This window comes from Phaseolus vulgaris, chromosome 5 (assembly GCF_000499845.2).
Source record: "Phaseolus vulgaris cultivar G19833 chromosome 5, P. vulgaris v2.0, whole genome shotgun sequence".
NCBI classification, from domain to species: Eukaryota; Viridiplantae; Streptophyta; class Magnoliopsida; order Fabales; family Fabaceae; genus Phaseolus; species Phaseolus vulgaris.
In genome coordinates this window covers 35290023-35317081 of record NC_023755.2, presented here as the reverse complement: position 1 = coordinate 35317081, position 27059 = coordinate 35290023, and the positions used below count along the sequence as shown (strand labels likewise).

Here is a 27059-nt window from a genome sequence, read left to right as displayed (position 1 = left end):
TTAATCTTAGTAAAATGAGAGTCAAGCACCTCAATTTATAGGATAGAGGGCTGAACATTTTGGAGCCAAAATTTTGAAAATTCTCCAATGAGAAGGTGCCATGTGGAGTCATGCTTTCCATGTTTAGCTCACACCTTCCATGCTAAATCCTCTCCACTCCTAGGTTGCCATGTGGACGTCCATGTGCTCTATCCCAATGTTTCATTCTCCAATATACCTTAGACATTTTAGGGTTACATTGGGCTCAAATAAGTCCAATTGTTACCCTAACTAGTCACTTTTAACCCTAACTAGTCATATTTTACTATTGGCCCAAATACAAGTCCAAAAACCTACGCTACTTGGCCCAAATATTTGGTCCAATTATTTTATGCTACTAGACCTAATACATGACCCATGAAATCCTAAAAACCTTTATACAATTTATACAAGGCTAAGAAGAAGAAAAAGACTCTACAAATTCTTCATTAAAGTTCGATCTTTGTCTATCTTGTTAGCCGAAAGTTTTGAAGTTTGACGGTTTCCATCTTTATAACTGATAGCTTATGACTCCTAGCTTATAGGCTTATAGCTTATAAGCTTATAGCCTTATAGATTAATACTTATACCTTATACCTTATTGTATTTTAGTAAGTTGATTTTTTTTTCCTACAAAATAATAATTAATATTTTTTTAAAATATGTATATAAAAAATTATTTAAAATTCTTGCTTCATATCAAGTGAATATAATTTTAATATATATTTGTATTAAAATCTTTTATTTTATATAATTTTAAAATTAACTTTTAATTAGGTTTTAAATTGTCATTTTAATTAAAATACTAATTACTTTGACTATAAAAATCATGGTTTATAATGTGTTTTCTTTCTTTCTAAATAAAAATATGAGATCTGCAACCAAAGACAAAAAAGAATTATAAAATGAGAAACTAAGCAAAAATTACTTATACGAGGAAGTTGTCGTGAGACTTCGACCTTTTCAAAATAATAAAAAGTCGGTCATTCTCCAATACGAATTCAATTAAAGTCTTTTAATTGAAATCGTCCCTGATAAATTCAGTATAAATAAATTACAAAAGAATGTACTAGACACTGATGTTTTATTTATACTCAAGAAGTCAGGTGAATTATTTTTTCACACAAAATTACAATTAATAGTTTTTAAAATTAAAATATATATATAATAATTTAAAAATTATTTAAAATTCTTGCTTCCCATCAAGTGAATATTTACTTGTATAAAATTTTTATGGCACATAATTTTAAAATTAAATTTTAATTAGGTTTTAAATTTTTATTTTAATTAAAATACTAGTTACTTTGACTATAAAAATCATGGTTTAAGATAATAATATATATATATATATATATATATATATATATTTGTAATTGGAATATATACTCTTTAAAAAATTATAATAAAGAATGTGTTATTACTTTTTTTAAAATTTAATTTGTTTTATTTAAAAAATTCACTACAAGAAAATTATGAAATAGAAACTAATTTTTAGATATCAAAATAATTAATTGCAATAGTAACTAAATTAGAGACTATTCTATAAACTAAAAAAAAAATGATTTTTAAATTAGTTTCTATTATTGTTAAATGGTTTCTAAATTTGTATCTAATTAGCAACCAAGGTATTAGAAACCAAATTTGGAAACTAAATAATTGATAGTTAAAAATTTGATTACTAATTAGATATCAATTTAAAAACTATTTAACAATAATAGAAACTAATTTAGAAACCAATTTTTTTTTTAATTTCTAAAATAGTCTCTAATTTAGTTATTATTGTAACTAATTATTTTGGTATCTAAAAATTGATTACCAATTTTTTATTTAGTTTCTAAAATTGTCTTTTAATTTAGTTACTATTGTAACTAATTATTTTGGTATCTAAAAATTGATTTCTATTTCATGATTTTCTTGTAGTGATTATATATAAAGTTAAATAATTAAAATTATTTTTTTATAAAAAATAAACTTCCCCTAAATTAAGTTTAATATATTAAAAATATATATGAAGTATTTTAAATAAATGATTATTTTGGGTGAAATTTTTTCATTAACGTCATTGTCTAAACCCTAAAGCAACTTCAATTAAAAAGAAAACAACTTGACAAATTAAAGGCTTAATTAAATTCGTGACAGAGGACTACAGCTTCTATTAAAGTGTGTTTTACTTTTCTGCAAGTTGAAATGTTAAATATCTCCAACTCAGGAATCTTGCGTAATAAATTCTTTGTGAAGAAGAGTATGTATTTCTACGGCAATGTTTTCCAGAACGAACCTCTACACTTGCACCCATTAATAATAAGCTGATAAAGGAGGACAATTATGACTCATGTGCAGTCGAAGAAGGTTAATTATTAATTCAGATTTTATTATTATTAATTTTAATTTTATTAATTTTAAACTATTTTACCGTTAATAATTAATTTACAGATATATTAGTATTCTTATTTTATAATTTTCAATAATTATAATTTTATTATATATATTATCGAAATAAATAAAATAAATAAAATGAGTTTAACAGTGAAATTTTGTGTTATTATGTTGAATTAGTTTCTATAACTTTTAGTCTTCTGTTATTTTCTTTATATTACTTCCTACAGTGTATATGTGTAATTTTGAGGAATCTCTCTCCCTTCACCCAGTCAACCCTTGAACCCCCTATATAAGTCAATTCAATACCCAACTTCAGATGCATATTCTCTCATTTTTTGCTCTTTCTTTCTCAAATCACTCCTACATTTTCAAACATAATTGACATAATTTGAATGGGTAGACCTAAAGATGAGGAGTACTGGAATCAAGTTTCTGAAGAAGAAGATGGTAGGTTGAAGTGTAACCACTGTGGACTGAAATTCAAAGGAGGAGTTTCAAGAATTAAAGCACATGTTGATCGAATAGAAGGAAAAGGCATTCGTATATGCTCCTTTCCTCCTAACCATGTCACATCTTCAAATCATTCCCACCATGTCATCACTGTATCACAAGGTACAACTATTTTTTTATTTCTCACTCACACCCACTCTTTTTTCTGTATCTTGTTTAAGCTTTATTAATGTTTTTAATTAATTAACCCAAGGAATAAACTTTAAGAGTTTATATATATAATATCTATTGTTTTTTTAATATCTAAGGTTTTATTGAAGTGGCTGAAAGGGCTGGGGAAATGACTGATACTGTTGGTGGTTTAATTAACCATGAAACAGTTAAAGGATCAACATTATTAGGTATGCAACTTTGTTACATATTTATTTCCTTTTCTTCATTCTTGTGCTTCTATTTTCTAGGTGATACAAGATAAATTGATTTCTACTTTGGATCATCAATTTTAATGTTGTTTGTCAAGAGGGATTTATGTTTTGATAAACTTACCTTAATTACTAGCTTTATTGTAAAAAAATTATTGATTTTCGTTGAAATTTAAAAAATAAATAGATTTTATTTTTATCTACATCTCTTTGTGTATTGAAATGGTTGAAGGTGGTGATCTAGAAAGGATTGATAATGCACTTAACCCTGAAAGGACTGCATCATTAGAAGGTATGCATTCTACCTACCATTTCATTGTCTTCTATTTCTTGTTTTCACAAGTATTTTTATCATTTTATTTAGGTCATGCAACATATATAGTTTTTCTTATTTTAATTCTTAATGGTGAATTAATTTTATTATTTTACTGAATGAAGATTTTGGTGTTTCAACCTATATAATTTTAAATTTATTAATGTGAATATATATATATATATATATATATATTAAATTAACCACATTTTTTATGTGTGTGTTGAAATTGTAAAGCACAACCATTTGAGGTTATTTACTATTTTTTTTTAAATTATCAGGCTAATTAAGTTTTTGATTAAATTTTTTATTTTAGTACCTATAATTTTTTTTATCATTTCTAACTTTTGTTTAATTTATAACAATAAATGGTAATCAAATTTAGAAATATAAAATAATTACTCAAATTAGATATTAATTTAGAGACTAAAAAATTATTGATACCTAATGTGATTTTTATTATTAATAGAATATTATAAAATGGTTTCTAAATTGGTATTTAATTAACTAAAAGTTTTAGTTACTAATATTCTAGATTCTAAATTAGTTTATAAAAGACTAACGGAGACTACTCTAAACCATAAGTGAACATAAGTTTTTTAGTAGCTAATAATTAAATATCAATTTAAAAACTATTTTGTAAATTTTTATTAATAATAAAAACTATTTTAGATACCAATAATTTTTTAGTTTATAAAATATATCTAATTTAATCAATATAGTGACTAATTGCTTTGTTCTCTAAATTTAGTTTCTATTTAATGATTTTTTTTTTTGTGGTAGCATTTGTCATGGTTTTTGCTTATTTCAAGTTTCTCATGAAGTAATATTGATGAATAAATTTTTTAAAAATGACTAAAATTAATAAGTAAAAAGATAAAAGCATAAACTATAATACTTTTAATTAAATATTTTTGCTGAAAATAAATAAATATATATTTTTTATAAAGTAATATATATATTTCAAACTTCGATTCAAAAATTGAATAAAAGGAAAAGCCAAGAAATAAAATACTGTTTAATTAGATTTTGTACTTTAAAATGTATTTGTATTTATTTTCTTTGTTTAAATATATGATTACTTTAAATGATTTAAGTTTCACCAAAACAATGAAACAGATTATTATGAAGGTGGGAATGGTAGTTTGACGAGTACTTTGCAAAGTAACTTAGATGTGATTATATCGGATCTGACAAGTAAAGAAGAGGACATTCAGACACAATTACAGGTGTTGGAGTCACGTGGCAAGAAGCGCAAGAGAGAGGTTGATCATTGGTTGTACCGATTGCAGGAGATGAAACAATTTGCCATTGATATGAAAAACTCATTAAATCAGTTTGAGTGTTTATCTGTTGTAGAGGAAGAAATATATTTGCCTGAAATATCAGAAGAACATAACAAAATACAATGGTTGACTAAAAAAGTGGAAGAGCATGAGGTAGAGAAGCCTTCGGTGTTGTCAAATGAATTTGTTGGTAGCAAATTTGGGAAAAATGTTAGGAAGATTCAAAAGCTTCTGAAAGATGATAGAGTTTTGATTATTGGCATATATGGAATTGGGGGAGTGGGAAAAACATTTCTAGCAACTTACATGCAGAGTGAGATAAAAAGAAACAAAACATTCAAGGATGTCTTATGGGTCACTGTTTCCCATGATTTCACCATTTTCAGATTGCTACAGCAAATTGCAGAAATAACAAAGGTAAAGCTTTACGAAGCTGATGAGAGAAAAAGAGCAATGGTTTTGGCATCAGAGTTGGAAAAAAGAGGAAAGATAGTACTTATTTTGGATGATGTTTGGAAATATATTGATTTAGAAAAGGTGGGAATTCCTCTTGGAGTAAAGGATATTAAATTGATCATGACAGGTCGTTTGAAACATGTGTTTGAACAGATGGATTGTGAGGCAATTAATATGATAAGTGTGAGTCCTTTCCGTGAATATTTTGATGGTGATGAAGCTTGGGAGTTGTTTCTGCTAAAACACGGACACTTTGGGACACCTTCAACACTTCCCCCTGAAGTGGAAAATATTGCAAGATATGTTGTAAGGGCATGTGATGGTTTACCACTTGGAATCAATGTGATTGCTCGAATCATGAAAGGAAAAACTGACATCTATTGGTGGAGACATGCGCTGAATAAACTTGACACATTGAAAATGGGAGTGGAGATGCAGGAAGAAGTTTTAAGTGTAATACGACGCAGTTATGATAATTTAACTGAAAAGGACGTGCAGAAATGTTTCTTGTATAGTGCATTGCTACCTAATTATTTGGACATAGATGATTTGATTATGAAGCTTGTTGACAGGGGATTGCTGAATGGAAAGAGAAGTTTCAAGGAAATATTCAATGAGGGGAATGTCATGGTGGATAAACTCATAAACCATTCTTTGTTATTGGATAATTCGTCGGATAATTCATTGTTGTCGGAGACAGTAAAAATGCATGGTTTGGTGAGGAAAATGGCGTGGAATATCTTGAAGGAGAGTGGCAGTAACATGATGGTAAAATGTAATAAACATATGGAAAAGATACCTCACATGCGGGAATGGACAATTGATTTGGAAGCAGTTTCTCTGGCTAACAACAGGATAGAAGAAATTCCAGAGGGCACTTCTCCTAATTGTCCACGCTTGTCCACCTTGCTTTTATTTGACAATTTGATTAAACATATTCCAGGGTGTTTTTTCACACACATGAATGCTCTAACAACACTTGATTTATCAAAAAATGAAGAGTTAACATGTTTGCCTCATTCGCTGTCTAACTTGAGGTCTCTCACTTCTTTAACCCTCAATGAATGTTCAAGATTGGAATATATACCTCCACTGGGGGAGCTACAGTCATTGTTAAGATTGCAGATTTCAGGTTGTTCCATCCAAGCAGCACCTGAAGGTTTGGAAAATCTAATGAACTTGGAATGGCTAGATTTGTCCATGAATCCCAACTTGAAGTTGGTACCAGGAAGTTTTCTCCCTAGTTTGACCAATATTCAATACCTGGATCTCTGTGGTTGTCTGGGTATAAATGTAGAAGATGTGCAGGGGATGACTATGCTTGAATGTTTTTTAGGAACGTTTGTGGATCGGGATAACCTCAACCGTTATGTGCAAGAAATCCTGGACAGTGGTTATGGACCTCAAAGTTATCTTATCTGTCATCTGGATTTGAAGGACGAAGAGCACTGGAAGCGTTTTTTTTGGAAGCCTTTTTTACCGAAAGAAACTCTTTTCAATTTTGATTGTCGAAGTATATACATTGGAGATTGCAAAGAATTGCCATATGTCCTCCCGAGAGACCTTGCAATATTATCTGTAGAAGACAATCATCAATGGGAGTGCTTTTGTGCTCCTCTGTCGTCAAATCGTCCTAAGCATTTGACGCATATTTCCGTTGTTAGATGCACAAATCTAAAGAGCTTATTCTGTTTGTCTTGTTCCTCATGCGCTAATATCGAATATTTGAGTCTTTATGATTTGAAAAGTTTAACTGCGATCTGCAAGGAAGATATTGCGAATTTAATGCCACCTCCGTCTCCGAGAGGCATCTTCTCTTATCTAAGACACTTTGATGTAAGTGCCTGCCGTGGAATAAAGACGTTGCTGACACCAAGCTTAGTGCCACAACTTCAAAACCTCAAGTTTCTATCTGTATCAGACTGCGATTCAATGGAACAGATATTTGCAGAGAGTTATGATGATGGTATCAAAATTACACTCCCTAAGTTGATCACTTTGAAAGTAAGAAATTTACCACAATTAAAGATGGTGTGCAAGGGGATTTTAGTCTGTAAATCTGGGTTTGAATTGGACATCACTGATTGTCCCAATTCATGTCAACCCAGAATAGAATATGTTGCTTTATGATTGATTGGGTTGATTCAGATTATCATTAGCTTAGTCTTTATATTCATTATTCTTGTAAAGACAAAATAAAATCATAATTTACATTTCAAAAAAGTATAATGGTTTTTATTGGCACCGGTCCTAACAGGTTTGTGGAAGAATATACATCTGGGTATAGCAATTCCAGATTAAAGAATGTCGTCTTTACAAAAGATATTAATTATTTGAAAGCAATACAAAAATTGAAACTCAACCTCTCCCTCATAATAGCAGAAATAATACTATAGCTCAATTAATTAATAACAAGAAAACAATGATCAAAACATTACTCATTCTCACGTTAATCTTCTCATTTTATAGGGTGACTTGTTCATTACATTGTTCAGAGCACGACATTAGGTGCAAGCAACTGATGACAGATAACTGAAAATTTCTAAACCCAAGATAGATTGGAAAATTTCAAGACACAAATTATATGTTACAAGTGATTATACGTAATCATTTTATATGTAAATGAAAAATCTACGGTATGAAAAATTACAAAGAAATTAACCAAAAAGTTTAGCAAAAGAATTACAAAGAAAAATAAAATCCTGTGAATTACGGTATGCCTTTATCAATTGCAATTATATCAAGATTTAGAGGTAAGAAACAACGTAGTAAAACTGAAAAGTAGTAATGAAATAAGGGGAGTTTTGACAAGTAGAGGATGCGCTTTAAGAGGGCTTTAAGAGGGTGAAGTTCGTAGAGTTATAAATCTTTGATTGGAAATTCAGATGTTAAGATTTAGTCAGTGTGACAAAATACATGTAAAATTTTAAGCAATTAAATTTAAACCGTTGATTTTTCAGTGAATGGTTATAATAACTCTTCCCTTTACCTTCCAAAGTTTACCTGTGAATTTGGAGCAATCATTTGTTAGGTCTATTAGATTACCTCATTCACCCTTTCATGTTAAACCAGATGAGATTATTTCTAATGATGATACAAGAAAATATACATGAAAGGATTATCCTTGTAAAACTGGGGTAAATTTTTCAATATTACTTGAGCATACCAGCAAATCAAAGTGTAACAAAAGGACAACAATTAAGGGCTTTTCAAATGGAGAAGAATTCTTGAGATACAGGAGCAGAATATGCATTATATTAAATACTTTTTCACCCACCAAGCCACTTATGAATGGAAATCGATTAATATTTCTAAGGGTCGTAGATATTTGATGCTCTTAACAATTTTTTCTGCATGATTTTATTCAAGTGGTTTAAATTATTCATCCCAGCTGTTTTCACTCTTTTAAACCACTTCTAGCATAACCATATTGCTTACCTTTAGATACAATGTTGTTCTAAGTTTGTACCCAGTCAGCTTCTCAAGACAATGATATTAGAAATTATAAATACAATTTTAGACCTTCATTCAACAATTTAAGCATAATGTATTCTTTTTTTTTTTCAAAATGAGGTTATATTCACTCCTCAAATAAACAAGTCCATGAAAAGAATCTTAGCAGTAAGTGTATGTGTATGAAAATAAGGCAATTTAGAAGGAGACCACCTCAACAGAAAAGTTTCATCCACATAAATATAAAATTTGTCCCAAGTTATAGTAATTCAGTTACAACAACAAATTTATCTTATCTAGCATCTTGGGCGTTCATTACACTCTATAGCATCATCATCACCACATATGCTACTTAATTAAGATCTGACTCCATCGTTAACTATACAATTTAAATACAACATTTCAAAGAACTGGCCATAGTGCAGTGTTAATTCCATCTCTGGATCACTAGAGTTGCAGTGTTGATAAACATTGTTAAGAGAGATGGGAAAACGCACGCGGAAGCAACACACATAATCACGAATCAACTGCAGAAAATAAACAACACAAGATTTAACGTGATTCGGTCGCCAACTGCAACCTACATCCACACGGGCAACTATTAGGTTTTCATTTCTGTCATGTTGCACACCAATTACAAGTACAATGATTTCTTTAAATAGAGATTATAAAAGGGATACAATGATTAAGCTCACCCACTAAACATGGTGTCTAGTCAGCCCAACCCAATTGGTCCTGACTTTATACCCAATAATCTTCCACTTGAAGCCAAGGAACAATGTTCACCTGCACTTCAACTGTGTACAATGATTAAGCTCACTCACTAAACATGATGTCTAGTTAGCCCAACCCAGTTGGTATTGACTTCATACCCAACAATCTCTCACTTGAAGTCATAAAACAATGTTCACATGCGCTTCAACTGTGTACATGTACTTTTGTAATCTGTCGACGGAACTCAATGTTCCACCTCTAGTTGCCACCAGCCTTCTTAATCATTTTGAAGACTTCGTTAAAACTTTCATGAGTTTCAACACACCAGTCACTGACCCGTTCTCTGTTCCTACCGGCTCCCACTTACAGGAACTGTCGGATCCTGGAACAACCTGAGAACAAACACTCTCCATTTTCAACAAGAAATTTTATGGAGAAGTTTCAACCGCTGAAATACTGGTTCACCTAACCCACTGTCATCTAGGAACCTCAGTTGAAGCACAACCCGTGCTCCCACTGCCATAAGTACCTCTGACTGGTCTACCTAAACCTTTCCACGCTCGTTCATCCTGAATCTGACATGTGGCTCTGGGTTTCTCTCTTGTAAAGATGATGAGCATATATTTATTCACACACAATAGCCTTAATCATAGATTATTGGACTATAATAATAAATAAATCCATTGTTTTAATTAATATTCTTATAATTGGGTTTATTTGGGCCTTAACTATTATTATTGTTAATTTTGTCTTTTTAGAGTAAATTATCCAGAGGAAGCATCTACCTTTGTGAATGGGCCAAATATGCAAAAGTCCAAGTTGCTTCTTGAACCAAAACAAGAATCAAATTCTGAGGATAAGAAAGAGAAAATAAAATCTACAATATCTCAGAAACAGAATTGGAAGCAAATCTTCTGCAAAATACAAGAATTATGGAAAGTGGAAACTGTTTACAAAATCTAAACTGCAATATTTTCCCAAGATCCTTGGAGCAGAAAAGCCTATAAAAGGACACAAGCATCAAGGAGAGAAGAGAGAGCTTCATAGGGTTTTCTTAGTTTATTTTCTTCTTAGTAATTCTTTTGTTTTGCCTCCGCATGGAAGGCTAAACCTTTTTGGTTGATTCTTTTGTAATTCCCTATTGAGTTCTGAGGTTTTGTTCAATAAAAGTTTCGATTTTTAATTCTCTATAGCAGTTGTTTTTATTGTCTAATCTCCTGGAAAACTGGTTTTTGTGAGAGGTTGTACTTGAACGCATGATTGAGAGTCTTCCTTATCTTAAACTTTGGTTTCTTAGTTAGTTCGCATTGTTCTAATTAATTTCTTAAGCGCATGATTCAAGGGAGAGGAGGTAAGCATTCCCATGGAGTATACGCATGGAACAAAGTGGGTATTGATTAAACTAGTAGACGCATGCTTTACTGGTGAGTTTCAGTTGAATCAGATCGGCGCATGTTCAATCTGGTTTAGCTCTGTTGGAGGATTGAAAAAAGATTAATCTTTAGAGAACCTATAAAGAATTCAATGGTGGAAGAACTTGGAGATCAACCGCTTTTTATTTGCTATTTTAATCTCTTTTATATTTTCTGCACAACTATCTCAAACCCCCTTTTTATCTTTATTGTTATTGCTAACTTTTATTGCTTGCAGATAGATTCTAAACCCTAATCAACTGATTTTACTATTGGATTCGTTGGGAGACGACTTGGGGACATTTGTCCACAATTATACTATCATCTCTCTAGTGTTAGACAAGTCTACGCTAGAATCATATTAATTTGACAGCGAAACGACAGCTATCAAAAGACAACCCTCTTCTGCCCACGAGATTCTCTGAACTGGACTTTGTTTATTTTCTGAACTGGGATGGTCACTCCCTCAAATGGTAATTCGTCCATATACAACGAACTTCTCTTTCTTCCGCAAGCCATGACAAGATTTCCCTTGACGACCTTCCACTGTTGATTTTCGAACTTCACTTCATGTCCCTATTTGTCCAACTGCCTAACAGAAATCAAACTTTTCCTCTAGCTTGGAACAACTCTGACATCCTTCAAAGTCTAGAAACCAACTAGTGTCTTCAACACTATGTCACCCATGCCCGTAACATCAAGAGTTCTGTTGTATGCTAGTCTTACCTTTCTAAAGTCTCCAATAACTAGATTCTGCAATGCTTCAGAATCCAGTTCCAGGAATCCACACTACTATCCGCACAACAGACTAAAAGGTCCTCGTCCGCGAAGTCTTCTACAATGTTGACATTTTATCATTTGGGCATTGATTCCTTAAATGCCCCACCTCCTTGTAGTTCCAACATGTTACACTTGAGCAATCTCGAGTCTTTAACTGACTCCTTCTTTTGTTCTTGCTCCTATTATCTCTGATATTTTTCTTACTTCTGATGACATAGCGATTCACTGCATAATTCCCCAGAACTCCTTCTTTGGACATCCTCGCCAAGAATGAGATCACGAATCTTCTCAAAAGTGAATCCATCCCGTTGAACTGGTAACTGTAGTAACCGTTCCGGATCAACTATCGAGCAAAGACAATGGCAGTAGTAAAGCTTGAACTTCATCATCGAACTTAATGTTCACTGACATAAGTCTGGCTAAGATCGAATTCATTTTATTAATGTGCTCAGTAACTAAATTGTCTTAACTTCGTGCCGCAGCGAAAAGCAGCCACACCCCGCACCTATCACCGCACTGTCACTGCTGCACCAGTAGAAAATTGCACACGCCACCATGCGTATTCCGTCACTGCCATCACACTGCACTTCCAAGCCATCTCACTCACCGTAAGTACTTGCACCTGTTCGCTGTGAAACACGATCCACCGCCTTACTGGTGCACTTCGCCACACTGCCTAGACACGACCCTACTCCGAATAAGCCACCTGCACAACGTCGCAAGCCTCCACCACTGCTGTCATACTTGAAAGTGTTAAAACAGAAGAACTTATAGAAAGATAAGGAATTTGGGAGAAATCTTACGCTTTATTGAAGAATTAAACCGAGTTTTTCATGACGCAAATGGAACCGGGAATTGCCAATTCATACACTGCCAACTCCGACAATTTTGACGCAATCCAGGTCAGTTATTCTTAGTCGATTAGGTTTAGTTTTTGTTTCATAAAAAAAAAGGGAATCGGTTCGCTACATAAAATATTTCATGTCACAACTGAATACACATACCAAAATAATATCATAGATAGATAGATAGGTAGATTTCTTTTGTTGGATGGCAAAAGGATTATAAGTTTTTTTTTTTTATCAGAAAAAAAAGGGTTATAAGTTAAATTTGTTATTTATTTTCTTTCTAAATAAAAACAGGTGAGAGGAGAAAATGATGGCTACAGAGGACAGTCACCTACAAATGATAAGAAGTGTAAAGGAGGGTGGAAAACTACAATTATCTTGCTAGGTACTGAAAAATGATGAGTTAATTCGTAATCCACTTTCTACTTTAGAAAAATCAGATACGAATGGCAACACATAAGTAAGTTGAATACAACATGTTTAAATTTAAGATTGCACTGGATGCAGTGAATCAAGCATTGGCCACACTGGCTTTCTTTGGAGTTGGAGTGAACTTGGTTTTGTTTCTGACTTGAGTCATTCGCCAAGACAGTGCTGAGGCTACCAACAATGTGAGCAAGTGGACCAGAACCGTTTACAGATTCTCCTTAATTGGAGCCTTTCTCAATGATTCTTACTGGGGTCGATACTTCACACTGTTTTTGCTCAATTGCAATTTTATCTGTTTGTGTTCCAGTTTTGTATTGTAAGGCATTTGTTCATGAAATTTCTATTTATTTATTGTTTTTTTTTAATATTTTTATTTGTTCATCAGATTCAACTTTTTAAGTTTATGCTCATTTATGTTGAGTTTGTGGCTATGCTCTTTAATGTTATTTTGCTCTTTTACATCTGTTCCACGTTTTTAAGGTATTTCTCTTTATTTATGGCTTTCTGATATTTGTATTTCTTCATGTGATTAGTTTTTTTTTATGCAATGTGATTCTAATGTTTAATTTTGTTCATAATATTTCTCAAGTAGTAGAAATATATATATATATATATATATAAGTATTTGTTCTGTGCATAATCTATTTCAAGATAAAAACAACAAAACCTCAACAACTGTTCTTGGTAAACTGTTCTTAGCATTTAATGTTTTTTCTTCCTCATTGTTTTGCTTATATTGATTATGCACTTCCATTTCAGTTTGCTTTGACTAGATTCTACACTGCTCATCCTTTTTAAAGTTTCTTTTTGTTGAATATTTTATGCAATGCTCTTTTACCGTTTAACTTTGTTCATCATATTTCTCAACTAGCAAAAATATAAAAGTATTTCTTTTGTGCATAATCCATTTCAAGATAGAAACAACAGAACTTCATCAATTGTTATTGGTAAACTGTTCTTGGCATTTCATATATTTTTTCTTCCTAATTGTTTTGCTTCTATTAGATTATGCACTTTAGATTATGTGCATATTATGGTTTTCATATTGATAATAGTTCTGTCACATGTATTTTGCACTATATTTCATGTGGATGTTCATGTTATTTAGATTTCATATGGTTTTCATATCATTCTAACTAAAAGTATTTTGTTATGTGTAGGCTGCATTTGAAGAACACTCTCTAACCGTTTCTTATTAAATTTTATACTTGTAGAATTGATATTGGATGAAACAAATTTGTAGTTGTGTAAATACCAAATCATGAAAGGTATTAAGATGAATCATTTTTTTACATGATTTTTTATTGTTACTTACTCTTCTCAAAATTTGTGAGTTTGTTGATACTTGAACAATTTATTTATTTACGGTTATTATTTATATTTATGCATTATTTATATTAATTTTAGTATGTTTAGTTTCTTTATTTCTTATATGCTAATGTTTATTTCTTATATATTAATATTTGATTTATAATTTTTATTTATTTATTTTCTTATTTACATTTACATTTATATATATATATATGTATTTAATTATATATTTTATTTTTATACAAAATAATTAAGAAATCGTGTCAAATAAATCAAGTTTTGAGCATTGTTTTTGAAGCAGATATTAGCATACATGTTAGCATACCAAATTAATAAATTCGAGTTATTCGCTTTTTAAGATGAATCATTTTTTACATAATTGTTTATTGTTACTTACTTTCCTCAAAATTTGTGTTAGTTTGTTAATACGAACAATTTATTTATTTACCTGTATTATTTATCTTTATGCATTGTTTATATTAACTTTAGTATGTTTATTTTATTTATTTATTCTTATATACTGATGTATATTTTTTATATATTAATATTTGATTTTTAATTTGATTTATTTATTTTCTTATTTACATTTATATAATATATGTGTGTGTATAATTGTATAAATTATATTTTTATACAAAATAGTGAAGAAAATGCGCTAAATAAATCAACAAAACTTGAAGCGGGGTGAAAGAATTTAAGGATGTGAAATGATTTCAAAAAAGGCGATAAGATTGTGTTTTAAGAATAATTTAACATACTAAATAAAAAAAAATTGAGTTATTCGCATTTTATGATGAATATTTTTTTTACATAACTATTTATTGTTACTTATTTTTCTAAAACTTTGTGTATGTTTGTTGATACTTGAAGAATTAATTTACTTATATTATTTATGTGTATGTACTATTGTTTATATTATTTTTATTATGTTTAGTTTTTTTATTTATTCAAATATACTGATTTTTATTTTTTATATATTAATATTTATTTTATAATTTATTTATTAATAGATTAATAATATATTAAGAAAATAATAATTATTAAATTATACGCAATTATTGTACGATAGTTACATGCAATTAATTTAATAAAGAGAAAAAGTCTTACTACACTTGTATACATTGAAGTGATGTAAATAAACACAAGAAAATAAAAACATCTTCCTTCTCCTTACATCTTCTTACATACATTTTTCTTATATAATACTTTATAAATAATTAATATCTTACATTCTTTTTTCATATATATATATATATATATATATATATATTACAACTGGTGCATAAGTTATTTGCGAGACAAATATTCTTTAATATACTTTTAACATAAATCATACAACAATGAAAACACTTAATTTAATTGAATTTATCAATATATTAAAATAATTTTAAATATTAATATTTTTAAAACTTTATATTTCACTACTTCTTTATATTTAAAACACAAATACTCGTCATATTTAATAGGGTAAATACAAAAGCAAAATTTGTATAAAAATTATAATTTTAAATAACTCCATTATGTTGGTTCTTTTTATCTCGTCTAGTCTTCTTCAAATGCTCAACAATAGACTTTTTCTCAACCAATTGAGATGTTCGGCTATATGGACTATCACCACAACATGTTTTCTTATTTTTTGTCCAAACAAGTTTTGTCTACTTACACCACTTTCCCATCCTAGAAAAATATTTTTTCAGGTCCATCAAATATATTTGACACTTCCATAATGATGACACCATCCACATTTCATCCAATATCGTCAATGCATTATTATCGATCCACAATGTCTTCACACGAGTACGATAATCCACCTGAGGACAACCAACCAGAATATAGTGATAATAATCCACTATCGTCGCTTTCTAATACCGAACACGATTCACAAGGATGACCTCGAAGACAAAGAAAAAAAATATCACATTGTCTCGTAGATAGTTAATTTCAGTCTATGTAATAACAACAATGTTATAATCTAGATTTACTTTCAATATTTTTTTTTATACTTCATTTAATAGTCTCCTTCTTTATTTACTTTGTTTACTTGTACATTTTTTTCATTCAACAAACACAAATACACATACAACAAAATAATATAATACCATAATATACATGCTAATTAATTCTTAAACAAAGTTCATTAAATAATTTTTAACATAATTCATTAAAATATTATAAAATCAAATGCTAAATAAATTTTTAATACATCAATTCTTTGCTTCATATATGCTTATACACAAATTTTAAATACTTGATTACTTTCTTTAAATTATTAATTTTTACACTATTGTTTTTTTACATTTCCATTCATTTTTAATCAACACAACTCTATTAAACACACTACCTAAAAAATTTAAGTGAAAAAGTCGTGTGAGTATGAGATGACTTCAATATAAAATAAAAACAACGGAAATTGTCACATTTATGCATGACTTTAGTTGTTTTTATTTTGAACAGAAGTCATGTCACACCCTCACAAATTTAATTAAATCTTAATTCATCTTAATCAAAGTCGTGTTCTAGAAAGACAATTTTAGTTAGTCACATTTTTTTCATAAAAGTTGTTTTAATCTAACACAACTTCTTTATCTCATTTAAACTAGCCTGAAATCTTATTGTATTATGACAACTTCTATAGAATAGAAAACGTATCAACGAGATACGAATTACCCAAATTTTTATTTAATTTTTTTTCATTCTAATAAATACAAAAATAAATTATACAATTTTGACGAAAAACCCATGATCAAACCTTTCAATAAAATAATCAAACATAAATACTTCTTGGAAAAAATTCATAAATAGGGTTCACGAATAATATTATATTAAGGGTTTTGTTTCTCCATACTATCATTGGAGTAGTGAGTTGTGTTGACATGGTAATCCCAACTAAAGTATTCCATGTTTATGTAGTGAAAAAGATTAAAGAAAATAAAGTGAGTAAAAAGTATGAAAAATAAAAAAATAATTTCTTAAAAAATAAAATACAAAGTTCTAATTCTTTCCACCTTACTAATTTTTATCAATTAAATAATATGTGTATCCATTGTCCCCCTCCAATTTTTATCCAACCAAACAGGTCATATGAGAACGGGATGCATCCTGGTACATTGTTCCCTGTCTTTCGAAAACCTTTTCAATGGAGTCTCAGCTTCACCCAAAGCTCAACCATCTTTTATGCTTATTCATCCTTACCCTTTCATTTGCCCACGCTCAAGCTACTACCTTCGGATACTGCGGTACTTCCTCACTCTCCCTTTTATTCTCTTTGAAATTTTATCCTCCAATTCTGATTTTTTAGCTCATCACATTGGTCCTCCAGATTAAAATTCTAAACTTTATTTGTGGGGATTAAATTTTAATCGGATTCAATTTGTTGATAAATTCTGTTCTGTTTTTGATGTCATGCACAGGTTATGCATAATGAATTCACAGCTAATTGCGCCCAGTTACTCATGATATGGTCTCGTTGAACTTTAGTGACTTTCTTTTGTGTTTAATTTTCCATTGAAAATTTATGCAGCTGATGTGAACTATGATGTAAAGGTGTCTGGAGTTGAAATCACACCAGACCCTGTTGTACGTTCTAGGCCTGTCACCTTTAAAATTTCAGCTGCTACTGGTAAACCCTATCTTCTGTATCTTTATTTCATTTTGTTTTCTTTTCCCCCAAATTCGTTTTTTCTTTCATGCAGGGACCAAGTGTTTTATGTTAACAAACTGTACTTATATTTATAACCCCGTGTGGTGATTACAGGGATAGACGAAATCATGGTATACTTATCTTATGTAGCATTTTAATACGTCACTTAATTATTTGAGTAAACCATCAATCAATCTAGTTTCTCAAGGATTTATGTAAAGTAAAATGTTACTTTCACAATTGAGCACAACCGTTTACAACTATGATGTGTCACAATGCAATTTTGAAATTGCTCCATCTTTTCATATGGAATTCACATTTCAGCAAAAAGTTATTTCTGTTTCCAGATTAAATTGTAATCTGGTGCAGGGTTGAGAACATATCAACACTCTTGAAGTGTTTAATGTCCATTTAATCCCTACTTAACTAAACCAATTTGAAGGAATCTTTAATGCTTAGGAGACTATTCAGTATTGTTTTTAGTACTCGAGGGATTAGTTATATAATTTGTTTACTTCAAGGACTATTTAGGAGAGAGTAATACATTAGATATGAAATTGATGGTTTATTGTAATTATTTTTAGTTGATTGTCAATAGATTTGCTGTCTATCTTGAATGCAGGTGAAGCTATTTATGGAGGAAAGTGGGTAATTATAGTTGCATACTTTGGCTTTGTTGTCCATAAAGAAATCCATGATTTTTGTGAGGAAGTATCTTGTCCTGTTGCTACTGGCAGTTTTGTGGTTGCTCACACCCAAAAATTACCTGCATTTGCCCCACCGGTTAGTTTCAGTTTACCAAATATAAGCTTTTAGCTATGAAGCTATAAATAATCATACCCTATCATGAATGAAGTCTCCATTGACATCTATGAAGAGGCCCTTAACATATAACTTTGCAATTATAGAGTAAGACAAAGAGATTAATCTTCTGTCGAGCAGTAGAGATATTGTTTAGCAGCAATGCATGTTCTTGGTCTCTCATCTCATCTTCCAAACTCATTTTGCACCCTTTAGTGCAAAGTATGTGATGTGCCCATACATGTAGGTTTATATAAGCTGAAAAACTTAACATGTGATTACATTAGTTATCTGATTAAACGTATTAGATATTGTATTATTCTTTCCTTCTGTTCTATCTAATATGCTTCTGAATCTTATATAATTTATGGAATTTCATGAAGCTAGCTAGTGTAGAGTTGTAAAAATCTGTAATTGCCCTTTGGTATCCGGTTATGTATCAATAGTAATTTAAACTGACAGGTAAAATCAATCCAGTAAAATGGACAACTCTTAGAGTTGGTGTTTTTGTGTGTAACGCCTTGCTTTTGCGCTTATGAATCAAATCCTTAGAGTTCTATCCTAATAACCACCCAAGCTAGCTTTTGCAAAAGCCAACCCAACTATACAAGAAAGGGACTCGTGGATAGATAACTTGGATTTCGAAGGAGAGTTTGCAATGTGTGATACGGACTTACAATTGAGGGGAAGATCGAGAGGAATTGAAGTATAGAGTTAGAAGTCTCACATTAGGTGGAGATGAGTGAGATGAATAATATATAAAGAGAAAAATCTACAAATTCACCATCTTAAGGTTTTAAGAGGTTTTGAGTTGAAGGTGACATCAAATCTCTTATATACTCAATTACTAATTATGATGTAGTGTCAGACCTATCTACTCTTTCTTTGTGTGTCTGTGGTATCTTAGTCAAGTTTGCATTATATCCTCTTAAGGACTTATTTGTAGCTACCCTAATTTTAAGGACGACTTGTCTATTCTTGATATTCTCTTCTTGATCTTGGACTTGGCTTTTCATCAATTTTATTACCTGTTTTGTTGATGTAAAACTTTTATGTACTTCTGTTTTTGTTTCAAGCATGCTTTTTCTACGATAGCAGTTTACTGGGATGTAAACCTTTTCTACTTTTTGAATATGGAACAGTATACTGAGACCTGAGATCAATTCCTTGTCTTAATGTTTACAGGGCACCTACACCGTGGAGATGACACTAAAAAATGAAAAGAACAAGCCATTAACATGCATCACCTTTAATTTAAAAATCGGTTGGGGATTTTGGTGTCCAATATCTGAAGTGGCCATTGTTCTACTTAGCTACTTTGACAACTATCTCTGGTTGTTCTAAGTTCTAACCGAAGATATATCATCTTTGGCCAAACTCTTGTTAATAAAGATGAAATCTTAAGCTTCTATGAGTGAAGTTGTGGACAACAATTAGGAATGACTTCAACTCTAATGAAAAATAAGTAAGAATTTAATGAATGAAAGTCTATGTGTAGATGAAGTTTCAATGCGTTAAAGGTATAATAATGTAAATCATAAGAGTAAATATGAGTTTAATGACCCTCCATTTCCTTTTATATTTTTCACGAAAAAACAGACATAAGAAAATAAATCCACTCTTTCACTAAGATTTCAATGATAAAAAAAATTCTCAAATAATATAAAAATAATTGAATTGGTAGGTTATATCGTTATTAAATGATTTGTGGATGATAAGTTATTATATAATATTTGAGTTATATTTGAAAATATTATATTTGATAGATATATTATGAGAAAGAAATACTTAAGAAAACATAATTATGTACCGGTTGGTACCAGATAATCGGTCTCGATTTTGGTCACTGATCGAGTGAAAGAATGTATCAAGACACACAATAAAAGATATAGATATAAAAGATAGTGATGACAGTTACAACCGCACTTAATGACTCATAATTAATATCCCAAAATATGCGGGAGGTTTTTCCGACGAAGCAACTAAATAACTGATTAACTAAAGGGTGTTCATTCTATTAATAAGGGACCACGATGCAAGTCAGTTAATAACTGATATTTGGCCCATCAAGGACAGAGTCCATCATAGGCAGAGCCCATAACCTGTGCTATAAATAAAGCTCTTTACACATGAACCAGATATATTTTTACCATTACCAGAATATACTCTTTACAAGAGTACTTACTTAAGCATTGGAGTGCCTTTTACAAGTTATCCATTATCAAGTATGAACATTAAGGAAAGAGTCTTGAAGAAGCAAATAGAGATTAATGACACATGAGTAATTGTACACCCAGTCACATGTATTATCTAGCCCCTTTACCTATAAAAGTACAATTATGTTGTAGATAAAAAGAAAAAAAAATGAAGAAACTACACCATTATAATTGTTTAACCATTATTGTAAGGTGCAAATATTCGATTCCACCATTACAGAAAATGAGTTGCTTTAAGTGTAAGAAGTCATGTAATGTATGATATACATACAAAATATTCTATATTGAAAATGCTCCAACTTAGATTAAACTCTTTTTTTTAGTAAATGAATTAAATTCACATGAAACTTTTCCCGAAAACACACATACCACCACTCAAACAATAACAATGAGACTTAACATAATAACACACATATTTGTTAGAATTCATATTAATCAATTGATGTTGACGAAGTTAATTGCACCTCAAGGGTCTTCCAACAACATCCTTAAATAAATATTCATTTAAAATTAATTATTATTAAAGCTTTGGTGAAAAAACCTTATTTATATTTATGACTCTAATTTTTCTTCTCTCTCTCTAGTGCCCAACCAGAAATTCTAACAATGATTATGAATGGTCTCAATATGTGAAGGAATATGCGCCTTTGCATTTAAAGCCTTCATTGCAAGTAGGTTTGTATGCACACTAGACTAAGAGAAAGTTATTCTTCCTCTATGGTTTAAATATACTTTTGGATTTAAAAATATATTTAAGATTTTTTATTTCATATTTCATAATCTTAAATATTTTTGGATCCAAATATTGTACAACATAATAAATATTCAGATTATACAATTCATAATAATTTTTTAAATTATGGATTGCCAATTTAAAATAAATTTTTAATTTATACAATCCAAAATATTTCCAACTCAGGAATAATTTGAACTTATTCTAGACCTATAAAAGGAAGAAAATATGGGGAGTTAAAAGAAATTTAAAAGGAAATAATAATTGAATAAACAATATCATTACAAAAAATAATTAAATATAAATTAATTATAGAAAAAAAATATTTAGTTACTATATTGACTAAATTAGATATTATTTTAAAAACTAAAAAATTATTGATATCTAAAGTAATTTCTATTATTAATAGAAATATAAATTAATTTATAAATTGACATCTAATTAGTTACTAAGTTTTAGCTACCATTTATCTAATTTAATAGTTTTAGTTTTATTATGTGCATATGTAAAAAATTATTTTTTATAAATATTTATTTTGCAATAGTTTCAATTATTGAATATGATATTTCATATTTGGTGAAAGGAAAACAAACAAGAAGATAAAAAATACATCACCTATACATGCCGAATCACGTCCTCTGTATTGTCAAGTACTTAATAACTACCCACATGTTGGTCATTGGCATAGAGGGACAAAGCACAGACAATTGCTTCCTGCCCCGATCAATTGTGACTCGTACCCGACATATTTTAAAAATCCTACATGCCCTTGTCTTCTTCACTTATGAAAACATGAATGGTGAGAAAAGGAAGTTCATGGATGTGTGAAGCTTGCTTTGAGTTGCAAAAGAGGAGGTTACATTCATTGTTGTGCACGAACATTCATGTAAGCTTCGTTTGCCAAGTTAATGAGGTAAGTCATCCATTTCAGGCATTTCGTTCAGTTTCTGGTTTTGTTCGAGCTCAGTTGGTCCTGGATATCGTATCCGGAAATCTGTTTTTTTCTTACGGATATTAATATCTGGAAGTCAAAATTTTCAATACGGGATATTAATATCTGGAACGTGGCTCGTTGCTTCGGACGCTGATATCCGTAGTTCATCATTGCCTTACGGATGAAAATATCTAGAACTAGTTTATGCAATCCGATATATTATTTAAAGCTAACTGTTGATATTTTTTGGTTATGGATTTATTATCCGGAAGCTAATGTTCATTTTTCAACATCCAATGGATACAATAGAGTCATACATGGGATTTAGGGGAGATTGATGTGTGGATGGATTAGATGATGTGATCTAGAGCAGTCAATAAGTTATAACGCATTAATAATGAACACAAGGCACATGAAGTATGAGGCATTTTCTACAAATGAGTATGGTCAATGTTGGTTGTGAATGTTTTTTTATGAATTATTTTAAATTTGGCATATTTATTGTAGGTATTTCGTGATCGAGATGAGCTGTTAGAGTGGGCGAGAAGTGTTGCTATAGTTATGGTTTGTCATTTTATATTAAGGTCAGATACATGGACGAGCCAACGAGGAAGGATGACCTATGTATTGTAGGTTTGAGAGAGGAGGTAAATATAGACGGTATAAAAAAGAAGTAATGTCAGTCAAACTGGAAGTAGAAGTGTGAGTGTCCTTTCAATTGCGAGGCAAACCATCAAAGGTGGTCAAGTGGATGGTTAATTAATTTGTGGTTCTCACAATCATGACTTGGCAGAGACAATGGGGTCATCCGTAGCTGGAAGGTTAAGTATAGAGAAAAGTTAGTTGAGAATATGAGTAAAACTTCGGTGAAGCCAAGAAATATTTACTAACCATGAAAGAGAAAATGAGAAGAAGTGACAACTATTAAGCAGTTTATAATGCAATCACTGTCACCGAAGATCACAAAGAGTCATAGAACAAAATGTAGCAACTGATGTTGTTACTGGAGCGAGACAGATACGTGCATTGGTTAGGTGATGATGTGGTTAATAGTGCCAAAGTTCAAGAGGGGGGTGAATTGACCTTTTAAAACTTCTCGCAAAACAGTGTTTAACACAGTTTTACAGAAAATAAATCGATTATGAAAAATGAACAGATTTATTCAGCACTGTTTTTGTTTGAAAAGCTTTTAATACAGCAAGTTAATCACAAATTATGCAGATAGATTTCCAGATCACACACATAATATCAGATTGAAAAACATGAAACACAGAAAACAACAAACCTTAATTCCACTTAATTATTAGGTCAGTTAAGGGCTGACAATTGTGAGACAATCTATCACATACAACCTTTATTAGCCTTAACAGATTATCATGTTCTATTGAAACCAGACAGTTTCCATAAATTAAGAACAATGTCACAACGCCCAGAAAGAACAGATATTTTCAATTGAACAGATTATTCTTTGTGTTTATCAATATGCAGAAACGAAATGCAGAGAGTGAGAGAGAAACACAAGCAGTTATACTGGTTCACTCAACTGAGCACATCCAGTCTTCACAACACCAGGTGGAAATCACTAAACACAGTACAATCAAGTACAATTCCACTGTTTTGAAACCTACAAGAACTTAGGTACCTTGCTGGAAAAAACCTATTTCAGCACACACACACCCACTCTTCAAGAACACCTATCAAAGAGTGTTCAACCAAACTATACAAAAATGAGAATGAAACGACTACACCTGATGAGGATACTAAGATCTGCCTAAACCAGTAGGCAAGATTGCTAGAACAGTAGCTGCACCTCACACCAAGCTTTGGAACCAAAACCAAGAACAAGCACTTTGTGATTTTGAAATCTTGAAGAACAATGCTAATCCTTTGTAAACTTTGATTCTCTGTTGTAAACTGTTTTACAAATGTATGAACTATTGAATGAATATTAAACTCAGAAACAAGTTTGCATTTTATAGAAAACCAACTTATAACAATTTGGAAAAAACAGTTAAAGCTGTATAAAATGAACAGATGAAAATAAAATGAACAATTTATTTTCAAAAAACAGTTAGAGAATTTGTTAAGTGAGGGGACTTAGTCAACCATTCTGGTGCTGAGATAAAACTGAAAATCGTTTAAGCTTGACATGGCACCAGAGACAAAAAGAATCTATTCATTTACAGATGAACAGATTTATTTTTCAAAACGAAAACAGAGAAAGTTTAACTGTTTAAAACTCAGTCGTTTTGAAAGATCGAAGACTTAGTCAAAATACATGATGCACAAAATCTAATTTTTACAAGACTTAGCCAAGACATCAGTGTAAAAAAGAATCTGTTTATTTAGAAAAGAACAGATTTATTTTTATGCAGTAAACGTGTTTTTTGTAAAACATGTGAAAAACAGTTTAAGAAAACTTATGTTTGTTCTTATCACATGGCCAGTGGTTATGAGGTGAGTTACTCAGCAAAAAGCCCACTGTTAGACAACCTCTAAGCACTACCTAAGACACACTTAAAGCAAAGCAAAATACAAATGAAATGTACATTGAAGTCTTCATCAAACACAATCTTGAAGGAGCAGCAACCATCTTCAACAATGAGGTCTCTAATATTGTGCAAGATATATTTTGGACACACCCAGATTCAGTAAAATTGGTGAACTCATTTAATATTGTCATATTAATGGATAGTACGTACAAGACGAACAAGTATAGGATGCGTTACTTGAGGTTGTTGGGATTACGTCTACAGGTTTGACTTTCTCCGTTGCATTTTGTTTACTAGCAGCAGAAGGAAAAAAAAATTTTTTTTGGGCCCTTGACAGACTTAAAGGGTTGTTTTTAAGAGTTGATTCATGCCCTAGGGTGGTGGTATGTGATAGAGATGTTGCCTTAATGAATGCAATTAGAATGGTGTTTCCTGAAGCTTATAATTTGCTTGTCGGTTTCACATTGATAAAAATGTGAAAGCAAAATGTAAAATGTTGGTGCATCCAAGAGAGGCATGGGATCAAGTAATGGAAGTGTGGGGATCTGTTGTGGATTGTGATATTGTTGAGGCCTTTGAAGATCGTGTCAATGCTCTTCGAGTTGTCTGTTCTCCATGGCCTATATTTGTTGATTATGTGATGGATACATGGTTACGTCCACATAAAGAAAAATTTGTCAAGGCATGGATAGATAAGGTGATGCACTTAGGAAACACAACAAGTAACAGAGTTGAGGCGGCACACTGGAGCCTAAAGAGAGTTCTTCAGAATTCGATGGGGGATTTATGTTTCTGCTGGGATTCCATCAATAAGATGATTATTTTACAACATAATGCAATCAAAGCTTCATTCCAAAAGAGTTTGCATGTGGTTGGACATCGGTTTAAGGTTACAGCTTACAAAAAATTGTTAGGTTTTGTGTCTAAATATGCTTTGAACCTTATTTCAGAAGAGCTTGATAGGGTTAAATCAGTGGGGTTTGATAAAAGTAGGTGTGGATGTAGTCTTACATGTACTCATGGTCTTCCTTGTGCGTGTCAATTGGCTTCATTTGGTGTTGGTAGCATACCACTTAAATCAGTACATGTGATGTGGACTCGTTTAAGCTTTGAAGACATTGCAACTGAACAATCTTCATCTGAGTTGTCAATTGATAAAGAGTTTGAGGTCATCGCGAAGCGGTTTAAAGAGTTGGATGTTGCAGGTAAGGTTAACATCAAAAGTAAATTGCAGGAGATTGCCTTTCCAGAGAAACATCTATTTACGCACCAGATCATAAGGTGAAAACAAAAGGTGCTGTAAAGATGTCTCGTCCTACCAAATTCATGAGATCAACTAAGCGAATCCCTTCTTATTTTGAACATGTGGATTTCTTACACTCACAACATGATAGTTGTGCAAGCAAAAAATCTAATGAAGAAAGCTTACCAGAAATTGTACCAGCAAAATGTATTCCTTTCCTTGATCAGTTCCCTAGGGTATCATCCATATATTGTTGATGTTGTTGACGTTAAGGCTGATGGCCATTGTGGCTACCGTGTTGTTGCTGCCCAATTGGGAATGGGAGAGGAGTCATGGGCTGTTGTTCGAATGAATTTGTTAAAAGAACTAAGTGAATGGAGACAAGAATATGTTCAACTCTTTGGTGGTGATGATAGATATGAATACTTGAAGAAGTCACTTCTAGTGGAACACATGTCTATGGTACCAACCACACACCATTTCATTTTTACATTGCATTTCTTTATTTAACTTTGTTTCTCAATTGTACTTGCAGGCAGGAACAGATAAGTGGATGACAATTCCAGACATGGGATATGTTATTGCAAATCTATAATGTCATTCTTGTTTCTTTGTCCATGTTACAATCATTGAGTATTTTTCCTTTAAGAATCCAAGCACCAAGTAACTTCCGTCATCACCGAATCATTGCAATTGGCATGTCCACGGAAATCATTTTGTGCAGGTATA

At 31.1% G+C, this 27059-nt stretch overlaps 3 protein-coding genes across 3 annotated transcripts; all 3 read left to right on the top strand.

The window, feature by feature from the left end:
- Positions 1-2789: 2789 nt before the first annotated feature.
- LOC137834386 (probable disease resistance protein At4g27220) lies at positions 2790-7470 on the top strand. The gene is made up of 4 exons (XM_068642443.1): positions 2790-3009; positions 3156-3248; positions 3502-3561; positions 4702-7470. Exons 1-4 carry the CDS (start codon positions 2790-2792, stop codon positions 7452-7454), a joined length of 3126 nt encoding a protein of 1041 aa, XP_068498544.1. The 3' UTR covers positions 7455-7470.
- A 9858-nt stretch (positions 7471-17328) lies between these two features.
- On the top strand, positions 17329-20198 carry LOC137835581 (uncharacterized). The gene is made up of 4 exons (XM_068644154.1): positions 17329-17507; positions 17792-17890; positions 18534-18694; positions 19898-20198. The coding sequence occupies exons 1-4, from the start codon at positions 17408-17410 to the stop codon at positions 20054-20056; spliced, it is 519 nt and encodes a 172-aa protein (XP_068500255.1). The 5' UTR covers positions 17329-17407; the 3' UTR covers positions 20057-20198.
- Positions 20199-25616: 5418 nt separating this feature from the next.
- Positions 25617-26925, top strand: LOC137834385 (uncharacterized). The gene is made up of 3 exons (XM_068642442.1): positions 25617-26292; positions 26482-26792; positions 26866-26925. The coding sequence occupies exons 1-3, from the start codon at positions 25617-25619 to the stop codon at positions 26923-26925; spliced, it is 1047 nt and encodes a 348-aa protein (XP_068498543.1).
- The last annotated feature ends 134 nt before the right edge of the window (positions 26926-27059 follow it).